The sequence below is a fragment of the Ambystoma mexicanum genome, chromosome 12 (genome assembly GCF_040938575.1).
Source record: "Ambystoma mexicanum isolate Mex_15411 chromosome 12, UKY_AmexF1_1, whole genome shotgun sequence".
Taxonomy (NCBI): domain Eukaryota; kingdom Metazoa; phylum Chordata; class Amphibia; order Caudata; family Ambystomatidae; genus Ambystoma; species Ambystoma mexicanum.
This window is the reverse complement of record NC_090936.1, coordinates 619,768,898-619,786,744: the sequence shown is the minus strand read 5'-3', so window position 1 is coordinate 619,786,744 and position 17,847 is coordinate 619,768,898. Positions and strand designations below refer to the sequence as shown.

Below are 17,847 nucleotides of genomic sequence, written 5' to 3'. Positions count from 1 at the left end.
ACAAATGTCTCCTATAGAAATACCTTGTAAGAAAATACTGTGTGTGTGGACATTTTCTTAAAAGAAGAAAACTAATATCCAAATATCCTTTAGATCCAGCAGGTGATGGAAGCATGAATAAACAAAATAAATGTACAGAGATCATTCTTTGCAACACAGAAACAGCACCATCTAACTCCCTAGTAAGGAAAACCAACACCAACGTGTGGCTGTCTGCTCACACAGGAACAAACTCTAGAAGACATCTGCCATCAGAAATGTACATGGAACAGAATCAAGAGGAAACTCCATGTAAAAGTAATTTCAGCAATTTCAATCTGTTTCAAGGAAGGCCCAAAGTGGGAATTTCACAGAAATGCAAGTATCGTGACAGTAATGAGAGAACTTCAGCATTACTAAAAGGTGTTCTGAAAAAACAGAAAAATCTTCCATCAAATACATGCACTGAATTTGATAAACGCTTCAGTCTCACAGAAGAGGCTGTTAAACATATGGGAGAACACTCTGGAGTGAAGCCACATGCATGCACAATTTGTGCAAAAAGCTTCCATTTCAATGCACATCTCATTAAGCATTACAGAACACATACAGGTGAGAAACCATTTATGTGCACAGTCTGCCATAAACAATACAGTCGGAAAGATCATCTGAAAAGACATATGAGAATGCATACCGGAGAACGACCATACAAATGTACTGAATGTGGGAAAAGCTTTACTTGGAAAGAAAGTTTAAATCTACATCTAAGAAGACATACTGAAGATGGGCTAATCTCAGGAAAAGTGAAAAAGATAAACAGATAAAGGCACATTATCCAACTGCTCTGTAATGGTTAATCTTTGATTAGAGGAGACAACAAAAGAGGATTTAATTGATGGCATCACAAGCAAAGAAGAAAAAACAAATAGTACAAATCAACACCAGGAAGTGATTTAATTACATACACATCAACAGTCCCAATGAACATGGTGCTAATGCTTCTTTTACCACTGATGTGAAGTAGATTTCCAATGTGAAACAGGTTCTTCACGAATCCTTGTCATGAGATGGGTTCAGAGCAACATACTGCTAATAGAATCAGCTGCAGGATGTGCAATAATAGAAGAAGCAATGGCATTTGATACATCATACCCAAAGGGAACAAAACAACTATATGAAATGGAATAACACTTCATCATGTGGCACAGGTACAAACATTAAAAGACCCAATATCCCAAATTGAGATATTAGCAGCAGAAAATACAATTAAGTTGCAAAAGCATCCAACACAAATGTGCCAAGGGTAAGAATGCTGAGTCCCTAACAAGATGTCTCAGAAAATTAAATGATAATCTTAAGTTGTTGCAGAGGCAAAGAGGGCATGAACCTTGAAATCATCAAACTTCGGTGCCCATTTTGAATTGGTATCTCTAACAAAGTATCTTTTTTTGTTTATGGTGCACGGTTACCAGGTATCTATATTGTAAACATATTTAGATCAAGGACAGAGACGGTAGCCCCCTGCTCTGGTAGTTTTGGTAATATGGAATCTCTAATTCAGTCCTCTTTCTTTATTCGTGGGCCAAGATCATGCTTGCTGATTGTCATGTCTACCCAAAGTGTATCCTCCGAATGTCCCCCAACCAGTGTGAGTTGGAAGGAACTCTCAGGTAAGTTCCCAAAGGGCGTGACCATCCTGGTCCGGCATAGGTATTGCAATATAGAGGATCAATCCCAGCTTTCACTGCAATTCATCTTTAAAACTCATCTTCTAGTGAGGTACAACTGCCATTAACTGAAAGATCATGATACTACATGGACTAAGGACATGAGCAGGAGGTGAGTCCACTGACTGATCCTGGGCACTTAATGATATGTCCCTGCATGAAACAGCACAGAACACACTGTGCAACAAAGTGCTGCACTGAAAACAGTGTCACTTTAGAGTGAACATAAAGACATTTTAAGTAACAGATAAATTCTAGAAAGGTAGGTGCCAGGAAACCAGCCATAGTTTCTATATGAAAAATCCCATTTTCATAGCTTTGTTTCTAGGCATGTCAGTTCCAAGAGGGTATTCTGCCCTGGAGGGACAGAATGCTTTTAATTACTGTAGAAGACCGGGCATACGAGAAACCAATTGAACATGGAATAAAGCATCACAATGATGTCACACATTGGAGGAACAACTGGACTTCTAAATTAGAGAAACCAAACCCCACTGCACATGCTGCCCCAAAAGAAACACTGTGTGAAATCCAGAACTTTGACACCATGCAGGTGTCGGTTTCGGAGATAATCATGATAATATCACATTTCCCCAGCTTAATTACTGAAGATGTGTATGCCTTATCACCAGGTTTTACCATTGTAGGCCAGCGCTATATTAATAATTTACCTGAGGCAGTAATGCCTGTCACAGCTGCGCAGCTGCGCAGATACTATAGGGTTTCATGCCAGATTCTTCCAGCTTCTACACACTTTAATAATAAATGTTATCAATCATTTTAATGTTACTCAATTTATAAACCTTAGAAAAAGATGAGCTGCTGGCGCATCTTGGTTTTTGGTATTGCCGACTCAATTGCTGCTCACTTTTTGTGATTTTAGCTAAAGCCTCACAAACATTTATGCATTTATCAGTTGGCATCATGGTAGTTCAGAACATGTCAATGTCATTGTGTGTGTGGGTGTGTTTAATTTACTTTGGCCTACATTTGCAATAAAATGAAAAATCCTAGTACATTTTCATAGATCACAGTTATGAGGTTCATATTGTTTCTTTATTTAAATGACTTTTTTTTACTTGTGATAGTCAACCAGAATGTATGGATTTTAAACTGAACGTGCAATGTGGTGTGATGAGCGGTTCCTGTTTTGTTTTGAAGACAAACACACAATATTAGGCTTAATGAAATGCAACTGAAAATATTATGTGAAAGTGTAGGTACATGTACCTTATTAATACTCATACAGGGCAGGTTTCTATTAATCACAAGAGCTTGCAAATATAAACTCCCGGGTCAAACAATATTCAAAGCTGCACGGGAGAATTTGCAATGAATGTCTTAAAATCTACCTGGAAGGAAAAACTCTTTTATATAAAGAAGATGTTGCCTTAATGTTCCCCTCCCATCCTCATCTCCCTCTCCTTCACCCCTTGTTTACTCTATGCACTCTTAAACAGCCTTTCATGTGGGACAGAAAAGAAAGAAAGAAAGAAAGAAAGAAAGGATATGTTGCCTGTCTTCATAGAGACTTTATAGATTTCCTCAGAAGGACATGCTACTAGCAAGAGCTACATCTATTGCATGCTATCGACAGGGGCTGACCATTGTGAGGCAACACGCATATTACCACTAATTGTAATTTCCTGGGGACCTTCTTTGTCACTGTCCTTATCGCGAGTGATCCACTTCCAGAGGCAGCAATCTGTTGCCTTAATATGAATAGTAATGAAAGAAAACACTTTACAGCTTCCATTTATAATGTATTTACATATGGCAGCAGTTGATAAGTAAGGCTCCCGTCCAAGAGAGCTTCCTCTGCAGTTATCGAGGAGTACGACTCATGATCAAAGCATGATGGTCCATTTGAGAGTAAGGGAGCCATGATATGAGAAGGAGGAGTAGGACACAGGGTAATTCCCAACCTACTTACTACTAATCCTCATTAAACTGTGCCTATCCACCCCCAGAGAAATGCAGTCGGTTGGCACATTTATTTTTTATTTTCAACTGCCTCTTGTTCATCTGTGTTAAGGAGGAGATAAAGATGCCAACACCCTTAGAAGTTGCTGAATACCACAGCACAGCATATATGCTCATAAATTATTATAAATGTCATATTATATCATAAGATCAACCAAGGCACCTTTGCAAGCACCTTCCACGATTCAGACAGTGTTTGTAAATTCCTCTTGCACTCTAGAAGCTACACTAACAACCCGCATTGCAGGCTTTAACTGCACCCTTAACAAACAGGCTTTGCATTTACTAAAGACAGGAAACGTACATTTGTAAAAGCAAAAACAAATGATTTGACGAAAGTCTTGCAGACCTAAAAAACAAGGCGGCAAACTCAAACCCTATTGCAAAACTCAATGCAGTAATCTGATCAAAATTGGCTGCAAGCTTTCTCTGTGATTCTAGAGTGGACAGATTCCATAGATTTCTCAAACACCCCAAACAAGTCAGCTGATTTATTCAAAATATACAACAAATTGTCCAAACGAGACCTCCGTGACCCATCCCAAAAGATTACCAATGACCTTGCCAAATACTCCAAAGGAAAAGTAGATGTGATCAAAAATAAACATTCAGCTTAAAACTAAAACTACTCTTTCCCTTTATCTGGAGTATTGGTGGCTGTCTTATTCCCAACATTTCAGTACATTACAGAATCTGAGATTGCAAAAATATAGTCGGACAAATGAATCCTTCAACTGCAGTAGAGCACATTGCCAACCCAGTCAGATTAAAACATCTGTCAGAATCTTAGCTCCAGTTATAAAACACTTTTAACCCCCTGAAAACTGCCACTATTAGCCTCCAACTAACAAAAGTAAAAGCAAACCCGGAAATATTTACTTTCAGATCAATTGCTAGTTTACAGATAGAAGCAAAAATCCACAAACAAATCATCAGTCCGCAACTTCAAGCGCAACCAAAGTTTCACCCAACTCCTCTGTTGCAACCAATTAGGGCTGTAGATCTGATACAGAACCACTGACTTAAACATCATCGAAGAAAGCCTTGCATCACTCAACAATTGTCTTGCCACACATTTTATTAGACTGCTTGGCTGCCTGCAACACAGTAATCCATTCGATCCTGATACACAACTTGAAGCTCTCACATGCACAATAAGACAATCGCTCAAGTGGCTCAGATCAATTCCTCAAGGTAGCCTAGCCCATGATAAACTTTGGAACTTCCACTCAGACATTGTCCATGTGTACAAGGGGTCTGCTAAATAAAATCCCTTTCTCCGTGGCTCCTTAATGTGTATATGAGACCATTGGCCCTGCCCACTAATGCATTCAGTTTTCCATTCTAACTCTAATCTTACAACTCTAGATTTATGATCACCATAGTGACGTATGAAACAAAGCTCCTAACCAGTTGCCTTGATGCTGTTCAGGATTGGATGTGGAACCACAAACTGTGCCTCAAAGCAGGCAAATAAGAAATTCTGCGCTGGGGATAAACAAATATACGCTTTATGCCATTATACGGATCAACCTTTACAAGGTAAAAATCCTTGGTATCCTACTTGGTCCCAATTTATCCCCTTTCTTGACCTTACCCACAGCGTACAAGTGTTGCAATCTAAACCTGAATACTGCAGTACCCTCCCTCAGGCATAAGAAAGAAATCCATTCATGACCTACAATTAAAAGAATTAAGCTGTGTGATTGACATTTAGCGTGAAAAACAGGACTCCATCAGCCAATATCTCAAAGCTGTATACTGGCTCCGATCCAGCAGAAAATAGAGTTCAAGAGCCTCTGTATCACAATGACCCCACCTAGAAAAGGAATGGCCTAAAGCCAGACAAGATTTCAGGAGTTCTCTGTACAACCATTGTAAATTTATTACAACCATCCTGACCACAGACATACAAATTAAGATGCAATCTTCATTGGAAAATTGCTCCCGAACTCTGAAATAACCCCCTAGCTTTGAGGGTGCGTAAGACATTCTAGGATTTCGCAGATCTCTGAAAACCAACCATTGTATTGGTTTGAGTATGATCCAAGATAAAGCAATAACACATGGTGTCTCTTGCAAACGTGTACAATGAAAGCAATTGGAAAACACATTTGGGTTGCATAGAATATTGCCTCCTTCCTTTCCAAACAGACTTTCTATAATATTTCCAATGCCTCATATATGAGGGTTATCTATTAGCAATCTGGATATTGTCCCTTCTTCCCTCTTCCTGTTCCCAATCCTTATCAATTGCGGGTATGCCAAACAGTTTGTGCTGCTGCCAGCAATAAATTCAGTGCTTTCAACATATTGCAACACCAAATTGTGCAGTAACGCAAAGCCAAAGCGTATTAGAGACTTAATTACCTAGATTCTTGAAGGACAACAGAGCTAACCGTGTAATCCTTCAAGCATTTTTTGTAGTGAGAAACAAAAGTCATAGGAGGAGCCCAAGTATTTGCTCTACAGATGTCAGCCAGCCATGGACCATACTTCTGCTGAATATGAGGAAGTGACCATGCTACAACTTGAAGAGCATTGTGTCTTGACACAGAAATGTCCAGGATCTAGACTCTGAACATCTGGCAGATCACGCTGAAAGCATTTTTTGTTAGGGAGAAATCCCCTGAAGAAGGAAAAGCTCATGTTAGCCATTTTCTCGGAGTGTACTCCGATCCTGGAATGTAAGATGATTTGAGTGAGAGAAGGTTGTTCCCTGGCCTAGACAAGAGATGGTCCCCAACTGGACCTAGATAGATCGATCTTGTACCCCTTTGGCAGTTGCTGTGACACTTTGTTACCATATCGACTGTCTTGAACAGAAGGGCTAAACCCTTCAGCTCCTGTAAAACCCATAGTTCACCTCTTAGAACTACTGATAACTCCTTCCAGTTCGAGTACTGACGTTGCTCCAGGGATCACAACCCCTGTGCCTTAATGAGAGCCAGCATAACTTCCCAATTCTTTAAGATTGCAGCCCTAGTTAGAACCAGAAGCAAAGGAGGGTCCAATGTAATCCAAAAGAAAAGGTTGACTTGGTACAACTGCAATTGAAGATCTATACAAATCTTTCCATTCACAGGACCATTCTAGATGTATTTCATCAAGCCTGGAGACAAATAACTCAATAGATGATAACTCAGAAGCTTGACATGCATCCAAGCCCATGGAACCGAAAACACTGAAATCCTATCCCCTTGCAATTTCAGCCAGCCGCACACCGAAACAGACAAAACAGATTCCAGCGTAATAGTATAAACGACATTAAAAAAATAGCTGCAGACCTAATTAGCTCATTTCAAGTAAGGCATTGCAGTCAATATCTCCTTCTAGTAACACCATGAGGGACTGGAATTATCTGATAAGAGATTGCACTGTGCATACAGCATACAGCCCTGCCACAATAGCAAAATAAGACACTGAATGAAAACTCTTCAGTGCACATTCCACTCTTGTATGAGTTCTGTCTGAAGGAACAGCTTCCTGAATGCCTACTTAGGTATGCCTTAAAAACAAGCTAGAAGTAAGCCCACTTTAAAATACACCCGGGCCATCCTCTGTGAAACCTTGGATGTGATGCCTCTTATGCTTGTAGTACATCGTCAAGATTTTGCCATTCTGTTTCCATTCTTACATAGCAATCTTCCTTATTCTTTGCAGCAAATAAATTCCAGATTTAGTAATAGTCCAAACATGATGAGTTTAGGGAGCCTTTAATTCTACAGGAAGTGTAACCTTAGCCGCCTAAACATCAAACAGCCCTAAATGAGTCACAGGGTATGGAACATTCTTCTTAAATGCATCATTATCGGGCTATTTCCTCACAGTATCCCATTCAACTTCAACTTCCAGGTGAACCAGCACAGAATGCAAGTTTATCTCCAAGGTTAGAGGAGGAATGGATGATGTCTGTGGATGGAGCTAAAGAAACATGAGTCAGAGTAGCAGAAGGAGCAGTAGCTTTATGCCTGCCCTTAACATCCTCTGAGATGTTTGAAATCTGGGGTAGGTAATGGAATGAACTATAAAATGCAGAAACAGCTGAGAAGGAATTTAGGTTAAGCAGGAGGCTCATCAGTAGTTCTTCAAGGAGAATAAGATCTTCGATGTCGATGATGTTTGGAGTTCTTGCAATACCATCTGACCTCCCCCACAACCACACTTGCACATCTGTCGGGTAAACATGATAGAGACTTAGAATTAAGACCCTTGGTGGCATGTTTTGTTTGTTCCATATTGTCTCTAAAGCATACAGTCAGTAAAAAGACACACACCATTGCTATACTTGTGAGAACAAATCTTCCCCTCCCTCTTTAATCTGGGATAAAGGGTTGTTTTTTGCAACAGAGTGTCCAAGGTGATCACTTCATTTTATTAAGGACTGGGGCAGGGAAGAGGGACAACGAGGTAATAAAGATTATTGTTGAGTAATCTGGATATTTACCTCACCACAGGCCTTACCATTTTAATTAAACAACAAGCACACCAATTTGATCATAAAGTACTGTCTACTGACACAAACATTACTATTTTGTTAATCTATGGTTTACGTATTTTGTTGTTTTTTAAATGTTATATTTATTGTATGTATTTGTTGCACTCGTTCATTGCTTTCTTCAAACATGACTCGATTGTTTAACCAGTATTGTTCCTGAAAAATGATTGTGTTGTTTTCTGTGTATACTGAAAATGTGTTTCTTCTTAGTCCTATGTTAACTTAAAGGTTTAATATTTGGTTGGCCTTTGTTGTGTACCTTCGGAAAACATGATAAATGTCATGCCTGTGTGCAAAATTGATCAAATGTGTTTAATTGAAAATAAATAAAAAGCAACCTATTTTGCCATATGATATAAGTATATTGGATGCCAATATGATATAACTGCATTATTTAAATCCCTGACATTATTCTTGCTGAATGCTGTTTGTGAAGCAACTCCTTGGGAACTTTCTTGCTAGGTTACTGGGTTATTTGGGGATTTTACTCTATCCTTGTTAAATCAATTGTGTAAGAGGGCAATTACAAAGGTGATGAACTAACCCCAGCCAACCACCAGTGTCTTTATTGGTCGCCATCTTTACAGTGTACCAACGCACATTTTTTCCACACATTTTTATTATGTTAATGTATTTGATTCCACCTTTCATGGAGCTATCACTATTGCTTTACCACCAAGACTATTTCCAAAAGATATCTCACCCTTTCAGGCAACCACTTTTGCTGCAAACATCTGGCAATATTGTACATGCTATGTTAAACTGCTTTTATATTGTGCAGAATCACCACCATAGTGGTTTGAGAGTGCCTAGGCTTGTCCGTGGAGTGGCATACTGTGCTCCTTCCAGAGGTATCCAGCCTTTGGTCAGCTGAATGGAGGAGGACAATTAAGCAAGGGAAGATAAGAGGACGGACACGTGGGACAAAGAGCTACAAACAAAGGGAAGGAGAGGTGCGACTGTCGAAGAATGTTTTTTTTAATGTATGCCAGTCAGGTGGGGTGGATCCTAGTTCTGTGAAAGGGAGGAGATACATATGTGTTGTGGTAATTGAGTTGTGTTGTCAAGACAGATTGTGTAAATTGTACGTTAGTACACCATGTAATATCGGATGAATGAGAGGCTCGAGAGTGTTCATAGGTAATCCTGGAAGTTTACTCGGGCATCTCTATAAATTGTATCACAGGTTAAACGGCATCATTTTAATTCTGTGACTGCCAAGTCTGCACCCAAAGTGGCATAGACAAGAACAGATTGTATAAAGGTGAATGCTATTGGCAACATAAGGTAGCAGAATGGTGTGGACAAAAAGTACAGTAGAATTGGAAGAAAAAGCCTGGCACCTTGATATCAAATGGTTATTATAAGAGTTTATTCAATGTCCTGTCTTACTGGAGTTTATTTGCATTTACGGTGAGACAGGGTGGTGTCTTACTTGGGAATGGTCTATCATATATTAATACACATCCATGTACAGTAAGACAATATACCCTGAGCTCTCTATGCAGGTCCGATGTCTGTACTTCTGTTTAAAGTGAAATTGTGGCTGAGGAGCCCACAGCTGTCCAGAAGAGGCTTGGATCCATGTACAGGCCACCAAAATATGTAACGCAAGTCCCAAGTTAAATAATAAAAATTAATCCAAAGAGCCAAAAAAGAAGGCATGAGATGTGAGAAAAAACAAAAGTTTATTACACACAGCGTAGGCTGGGGAATCATCAAAAAGAAATTCAACAGCATGATAGAAAATGGCCAGTTTTTGTAGCAACTGATAGAGGAAGAATGACAACAAATGTTGCATGTTATTAACACTTTCCCGGCCTTTGATTGGGCATCGTCATTTGCACTATGGGCAAATTTATACCGTACCTAGCTCTATTGGCTTACTCTATCCTCGTGACCGAAGCAAGATGCAATTTTATTAAATAATTAGCTTTGAGATCATCTTCTTTCCCATGCTGCTGATTGGTTGCTGCTCCTTTTATTTTGTATCAGCTACATTTGCTACTTGATTGGCTATTTCAAGAGGAGTATGTGTGGAGGGAGTTACTTGACAGATTTCAACCAATCATTGTGTGAGATGCGACAGTGTTAGAAACAAAATGATAACATTTACATCCTTTTCCTAAAGACCTAATCGGTTGGCACCATCTTACCAGTTCCATCATTGTGAACTGTTCATCTCCAATTCAACCTTGCAACTCCTTGTTGGAAACATTACTTGCTTCTCCTTCCTTTTCTCATGCTTCCATTTGTCCTCCCTCTGACCTTATGAGCTGGGCTTAGTTACTTGCAAACTTCATTATTTTACAATGATATGAATATATGTATGCAGCTTGCAATATTTTAAACATACTCTCCTCTAATATTGTGTATGTGCTGTGAGGGTTGTTCACAAGTTTACATGAAAATCATTGGTACTCGATTATTCTGTTCTATATGCAATGGTGTTTTGTATGAATCCGTCCTTAGCAATTTGAATTCTTTCAGTGAGTTTATCTCCTACAGTGGTCTGTGTTGTTCCTTGATTATTCTGTCTTGCAGGGCATGCTCTTCACTGCTCTCTATTCAATGCATATCAACTTGGGATCTTCAGTATGATGCGTTTTAATGCACAACCTAGGAACAGAAGTTGTTATATGTTCTTGGAACAGAGGCTTGGGGACTTGGCTAAGCTGGTGTGTTTTAACCAATCCGTGTACCCAGTGCTCCAGATAAGATTCAGAGGTGGGAGTATTTTACTCCCTATTTTTAAACTTTGAGAGTAAATGTGATTTTAAGAGAGTAAAAATGACTTTTCTCTTTTGCAAGAGAGTAAAATGTATGTGACATCCAGCCGATATGTGCAAAAACTGTATGGAAATCATTACTATGCGGCAGCTTTCCGCATTGTAGCAGAAAACAACTTTCATTATTTCTCTAAGGTCTGGCCATTTGATCTCTCCTGAATATATTTAAATGTTGAAATCACAAAAACCTAACCAATTACATAGTAATGCAAACATGAATTGCATTGTGTGTTTTGAAGTTCGATAGCAGAATTGTCTTTTGATGTTTAATGAAAGTCCTAATTTCCTGAAGCTATTACTACCAAATGGTATGCCAATTTTATCATACAACAGTGCAGAGAGGCAAGGACTCCATGCTGAATTCTATATCTAGTCTAATGGTCAAATGATCATTTATATAGCACTTTTGTTAAAGTGCTGCACATACAACATATTTATCACAATTATCACCAAACCAAAGTCAGTACTCCTTTATCGACCTCGAAAGGGTGAAATGCTGAGTTGGACTTGCCGGGATTCGAACCTGCAACCTACAGATCACGCACAGATTGCAACAACGAGTGCTCAACCGGCTGAGCTATTTTATTGGCTAACATCCTTCAGAGGTTGGTTAACTGAGGTATAATAATCACAGTACCTAAATGTTGGACGAACCATTTATGAAGCGCTACATAGTTAAATACCTATCTGGATTATCACAGGGACAGGTTTTGCTGAGTTTCTATTTGAATTATCAATGTAAATTTAATTTGGTTTTTAACAGTGGCTTGCATTTCCTGGAGTCAGGTTTTGGATGTTTTAATTGTAGTCTTGAAGGTTTGAGAGGCTAGAACACCTGTGATTGGTGTAATGACAATCACTCACCCTTGAGCAAAGACTCTGCTGCCCCTGATCATTTATAGTAATGTACCCCATTGACTGCAATGTTGAATGGATGTAAACTAGATTGTGCAGAGTCATCATTTTACCCACTGTTTTTAGAATTAGAGTGTAAATTAAATTATAAGTGTAAAAACGATGTGCCTCCGCATGATTGTGCACACAGCACCGGAACAAAATAAAATTGTGCAATAATGGTTTGCTTTCACTGGAAACAAAAGCATAATTTGTTACAGAATATTAATTCTCAATTGCAACTTAGTTTTCCATCTTATTAATTATACAATCCTAACATTCTAGGAAAATATGCACAGTGCTTCTGAAGCTGAATGGAAAAAAAACATTCCTTTTATCACAGTGTGCAGTTTCGTTTTTTGAAAGGGTTCAGAGAAATACATTCTGTTTCAGGAGGTGGTTTGCAATTACATCCATGTAGATAAAAATCAAAAGAAGCCTTCTGGTTTCTGTCAAGTAACCGGACCTTTGCACTGCCCTCTGCTCTAAACCTGTGTGTAAATGCACACAGGAAAATAATAAAGCTGTCGTATTTACAAGATTTTCATATGTAAAAAGGCCTAGTACGCACCTTATATGGAGGCCTGCGTGTACCATGTGTGTCCTTTAGCTCTGGGGTCCAATATTTCAGTGTTGCATTTTCTTAACCTCAATACTGTAATTCATGCCTGGGAATGTGATCACCCCCTTACCGTAACCAATCACTGCACGATATTCTGTTTTTTTGTGGAAAGTCGCAGCTTGGTATGTGTGCTCCTCTTTGCAAGGGCTTGGCTGACACTTTCTGTTGAGAGGTGAGTTTTGATTTATTGATAGTTTATTTGTATAGCGCGGTATCCAGGCATTGTTTCGAAAATATAGTTTAGATTGCCAAAGTTTTGAAGAAAAAAAATGTATTGAAAAAATTCATTTTTTTTGTAGGTAAAGGTTCATTGTTTTTACTAAAATGGGTGTTAAGGGGTAAAAAAACAGGGGTTGAGGGGGGCCGCCCCATTACATTTTTTTTAAATGCTTTTTTTCGATGCATTTTAATTCAAAACTTTGACATACGAAACAATCACTAGGAACCGTATAGCGCCTATACACACTCAAGGCAAGGGAGGGCACACTGGAAAATACAATGACCTTCTTACAAGTCCTTGAGACATTAAGAATGTGAAATTAACTATCATACTGGGCCTGACGACATTTAAGATAGTGCAAGAGCTTTTAACAATGATAAGGAGGGGAGGGAGGTAGGAGATAGACAGATAAGCAACTGTCATACTAGGCCTGACGACATTTCGGGTAGTGCAGGGGAATGACAAACGGTGAGGGAAAGGGGCCAGGGGGGAAGGAGAGGAACAAAACAAGCGACTATCGTACTAGCCCTGACAACATTTCTGGTAGTGCTGGAGATTGACAAAAGGTAGGGATGAGGGGTGGAGAGGGAGAGGAACATAACAAGCGGCTATTGTACTAGGCCTTGGAGATTGACAAAAGGTAGAGATGAGGGGTGGAGAGGGAGAGGAACATAACAAGCGGTTATTGTACTAGGCCTGACAATATTTCTGGTAGTGCTGGAGATTGGCAAAAGGTGAGGGGGAGAAGGGGAGGGAGGAAGGAGAGGAACATAACAACCGGCTATTGTATTAGGCCTGACAACATTTCTGGTAGTTCTTGAGATTGACAAAAGGTGAGGGATAGTGGGGGGGAGGGGGCATTCATACTTCCGAGATGGCTAACTGGGCCTCAAGGCCTACATGTGTTATTCATTCTATTAGTGTAAATGTTCACTGCTATGTGCTATCGTTATGAGTGCCCCATTAATGTTACCTTAACTACGGTTAAATGTTACTATACTCATTGAAGGTATATGGTTATATTGGAATGTACAATCTTTGTATTATGGCTGGCTTGCCTCTCAAAGATATCGCTTACTGGCGTATGGCTACAATTGTCTTGTTGGGCCTACACAGGGAAGTCTATATTTGTAGAGCTGCTTTGTTTGCGCTGTGTGCCTTTTCACAGTGGCTTTCGAACCTTGTATTTTTGTGCACGTTGGGGCTATTGGATGTACTCTCCAACAATAGCCCTTAGGCAACATGTCTGAATAGAAAATTTACAACGCCGTTTTTAACCAACACGACACTTTGGAGCTGCTTTGGCACTCACTGAAATTCAAACTGCAGTTCTGCCTGTCTGGACCAGTTCGCAGCTGCACCATGCCAGCTGAAGCACCTACTTTCCTCGGCTCGAACAACAAAACATTGCAGCACTTCCATTGCTTGAACCGCTGGTCGAACCACCTGTCTCTTAATCGCCAATCGGGCTGACGATCAAACAGACCCTGGTGTTCTTTCTGAACCACATCTTTTTAGCCCTCACATCGAACTAACTCACCTGTGCATCCCGTCATCAGCCCTCAACATCTGCTTGCCACTGGACCACCGCAAAAGATGCTTTTTCAAACCGAATCAAACCACCAAACCACTCTGAGAAGCCTGGTTTGCAGTTGTTGAATTGCCAAGAGACTGCAGGGTATTGTTGCCTGCTAACTGCCCCCTGTCCACTTTGGGACCGACAGACTGGCTAGGTCACATTAATCCCTTTTTGCAACACAAGAACATACATACTATTATAGATCCTTGATTGGACATTCCTTTATTTTGGACTATTATACCTTGCTGTTTGGGTTGCAACTGTTTCACATTCACAGCCCTGTTGAGAGTATAGCCTACCCTCGGCCCATGTTACCACAAAAGGCAAATGAGGTATATCTCTTAACTGTGCCTGTTTTATCTTTATGATTGGGTTTACTCTTGGTTTGTAGAAGTGTGAGTGCCGAGTATGCACTTTTACCCACTACTGATCCGTGTAATCCTTCAGGGCAGAAGTCAATTTGTCACATACTAAAGGGTAGCAAAAGAGTTCACACCATTACAAGTGATGACCATCATAAAAGTATTTAACACCAAACCTTCAACCACTTCAAACAATAATTGTAGCAAAACAAGCCTCTGACAGCAAACAAAGTCCACTAATCACAACCAAGGAACACAGAGAATGTTCACCCTTTAGCCAACCACGATGCAAACAGAAGGAATAATGACACTCAATAACACAAATATGTAGTCTGTCAAGCTGCCAACTGGGGTCCACGAAAATGGCAAAAACAACTTTTGAGGTCTACACAGATTATATTCAATACACAAAAGTTTTCCTTCTGGGTGAAACTCAAAATAGAAAAACTCAAGGGGTACTATAGTCTTGTCTCAAAGTTCAAACAAGGTCAGGATTGCTTGAAAAGTCAGTGCACAAGGTTTGGGCTCTTCCTGTCACTCACAATCTTAAGATGTTCTCCCTGGGCTTTTTCCTGCTTGGCATAAGGTGTTGGTGGTCTACAACTGCCTAAAACTGATCTTTTAGACATCACTGAGTTTCTGCCAAGAGTTGCCAGCAGTAGTTGAGCTCTGCCAGCATGCGACAGAGCCAACTGGGCTATCATTCTCCAGATTCCGAAGGTGAACTTCTGAGAGTCTTGCCACCTAATCATCCTAGGGCTCTCATCATTCTTACACTCAATGCCACTTTAACCAAAATAAAGTGATGGGTGGAAGGTTTTGAATAAATCTAAACCACTGGCACTGCTCTGGACAACCTTCCACACAGCCGTTTTTTGCCTTCTGAGCCATTGCAAAAGGGGTCCAGCCATATGCAAATCAGTCCGATACTGGCACCAGTGGGAGCAGCCCAGCCCAAACTGCTATGTTAGGTCCCTTCTGCAGAGAAACACAAGCAACACCAGACATTTTGTGCCCTTGTTGGGCCTCATCGGTGAGGTGCTGCTTGGTTGTCTATGGACCAGCGACCAAGGGACCCACGTCTGGGCATATTCTCACACAGGGAGAAAAACTGTAGCAAAAAAAGTGACGGTGGAAGGTTTAGAATAAATCTGAACCACTGGCACTGCTCAGGGCAAACTTCCACACCACCATTTTTTATCCCGTCTGAACCATTGCAGTAGGGGTCCAGCCATAAATCAGTCAGGTACGGCCACCAATGGGAGCAGCCCAGCCCAAACTGCTAGGTCAGGTGCCTTCTGCACGGAAACACAAGCAACCCCAGACATGTTTTAGCCTTGTTGGGCCTCATAAATGAGGTGCAGCTTAGTTTACCTATGGCACAGCGAGTAAGGGACCGATGTCTGGGCATAACCTCTATCGCACAGGGAGGCAAACTGTAACCAAAATGCCACACCACGTGCTTATTCCTCTTCCCACGTGGGTTTGGACCCTTCAGATTGGGGCCTTCCAACTACCCCACCTTAGGCCAAGCATTCTGCTTCTCTGTTTCATTCCTTTCCTACTCGGTCAGTTTCTATATCCATCTGATATTCTTTTACCACCTCCATCAAGTCTCTCCCCACCTCCTCCCGATGTCCCTTTACCACCAACTCGAAGACTCTAAGTCTCTCTTCCACCTCCTCATTGCCTCTTCAACCTGCTCTACATTACTTTCCCTCTCTTCAACCTCCACTTGCCTCACTCGACAACCTCCTCCAAACTCTTGCCACTCGCTCCTAGACCAAATAGCCAGCCTGACTGAAAGCTCTGGCTTATATAGCACGTGATGTGCTCCTGGGATGAGTGTAGGCTTCTGATTGGTTGAGATTAATTGGTACTCCCGAGTGTGGTTTGAGGCTTCAGTGTTGTGACAGTCTTTTAAAAGGCTGACTTGGCATTTTGCAAAGCATATCTGAATGCCGTCAGTCCTGAGAAGAGCACATGTTCCATCTTTATGAAATTACTAGAGCCCTGAGACACGCCTGCCTGACTGCTAACCCCAAGAAATGCCACTTAACCCAGTCAGCGGGGGAATGGGTTAGTCCAGCCCCTGTTAGAAAAGGTCTCTGCTGTCCAGGAAACATTGGCTCCAAAACTAAGAGTAATCTAAGGGCCTTCTTAGGACTTATCGGATATTGCAGGAGGTTCATCCCCAATCACTCTACCATCACCTCCTGTCTTACTGATAAGTTAAAGGCTGCAGAGCCCCAAAAACCTGCGCTGGCAGAAGGAAGATCAAGCTAGTTTCAACACTTCGAAATCAATCCTGTGTAGTGAGCCATCTTAAAGGTCCTCAACTTCAATAAGGAATGATCCTTCAGAAAAAAGTCTCTAAGGTGGGGGTAGGTGCAGTGTTATTTCAGGAATACGATGGTGTGAAACATCCCATGCTATACATCATCCGGAAGTTATTTCCTCGAAAAAGAGAATATGCCACCATCAAATTGGAGCACTGGCATTAGAGTGGGCCTTAGGATACTTGAAATTTTATCTCACAGGAAGAAAATGTAAGCTTATCACTGACAATTCACCCCTTACTTGGCTTAGTCTCCGAAAACATACCAACACTAGACTCATGCGCTGGTTCTTAGACATACAGCCCTTATGTTTTTGTGTAGTTTGTAGAAGGGGACAAGAGCAGGGGAACATAGATTTCCTATCCCTATGGAAGGAGATGTGGAAGCTAGCAGCATTAGGGCATGGGTATCTGATGAATCATTAGATGGCGTCACTTCTCCCAAGGAGAGAACCCCTTCCCATGAGACCAGGGAGGTGAGGCCGCTACTCGATAGTCCTCCTAGGGGTGGTTTATTGAGAGAGAATCTCATGGGGAGCGACTACCCCTGCCACCCTTCAGGGAGAAGAACGACTATCTAGGGTGTAGCCCTTTATAGGGACTTCGCACCCCCACACACTCTAGCCTCTCCTTCCTCTGCCAATCTCTTTGTAGAAACTAGGCCTATGTGCTGTTGTAAAGAAGACTACCTCAAGGATCTAGAAAGTACTGAGATGAAGAAGAATATCAGGAATATAGGTAATCCAAGTACTGGAGCGAGGTGGAACACAGGCGCAATGAAGAACAACACTAAGAAGGAACTGCAGTGGTATATCTGCAGAGGTGTGGTCCCGCTTATGCGATAAAGACCAAAGAA

The 17,847-nt window shown here is 40.9% G+C and overlaps 1 protein-coding gene across 3 annotated transcripts in view; it reads left to right on the top strand.

The window, feature by feature from the left end:
• LOC138513913 (zinc finger protein 699-like) overlaps nt 1–8,546 on the top strand; it is a 172,475-nt gene extending 163,929 nt beyond the window's left edge. For all 3 annotated transcript variants that reach the window (XM_069629055.1, XM_069629054.1, XM_069629053.1), the window contains one exon: nt 94–8,546. In XM_069629055.1, coding sequence (XP_069485156.1) covers nt 94–803 — 710 coding nt within the window. In that variant the 3' untranslated portion in view covers nt 804–8,546. The remainder of the gene's footprint in view (nt 1–93) is intronic.
• Nucleotides 8,547–17,847: the final 9,301 nt, after the last annotated feature.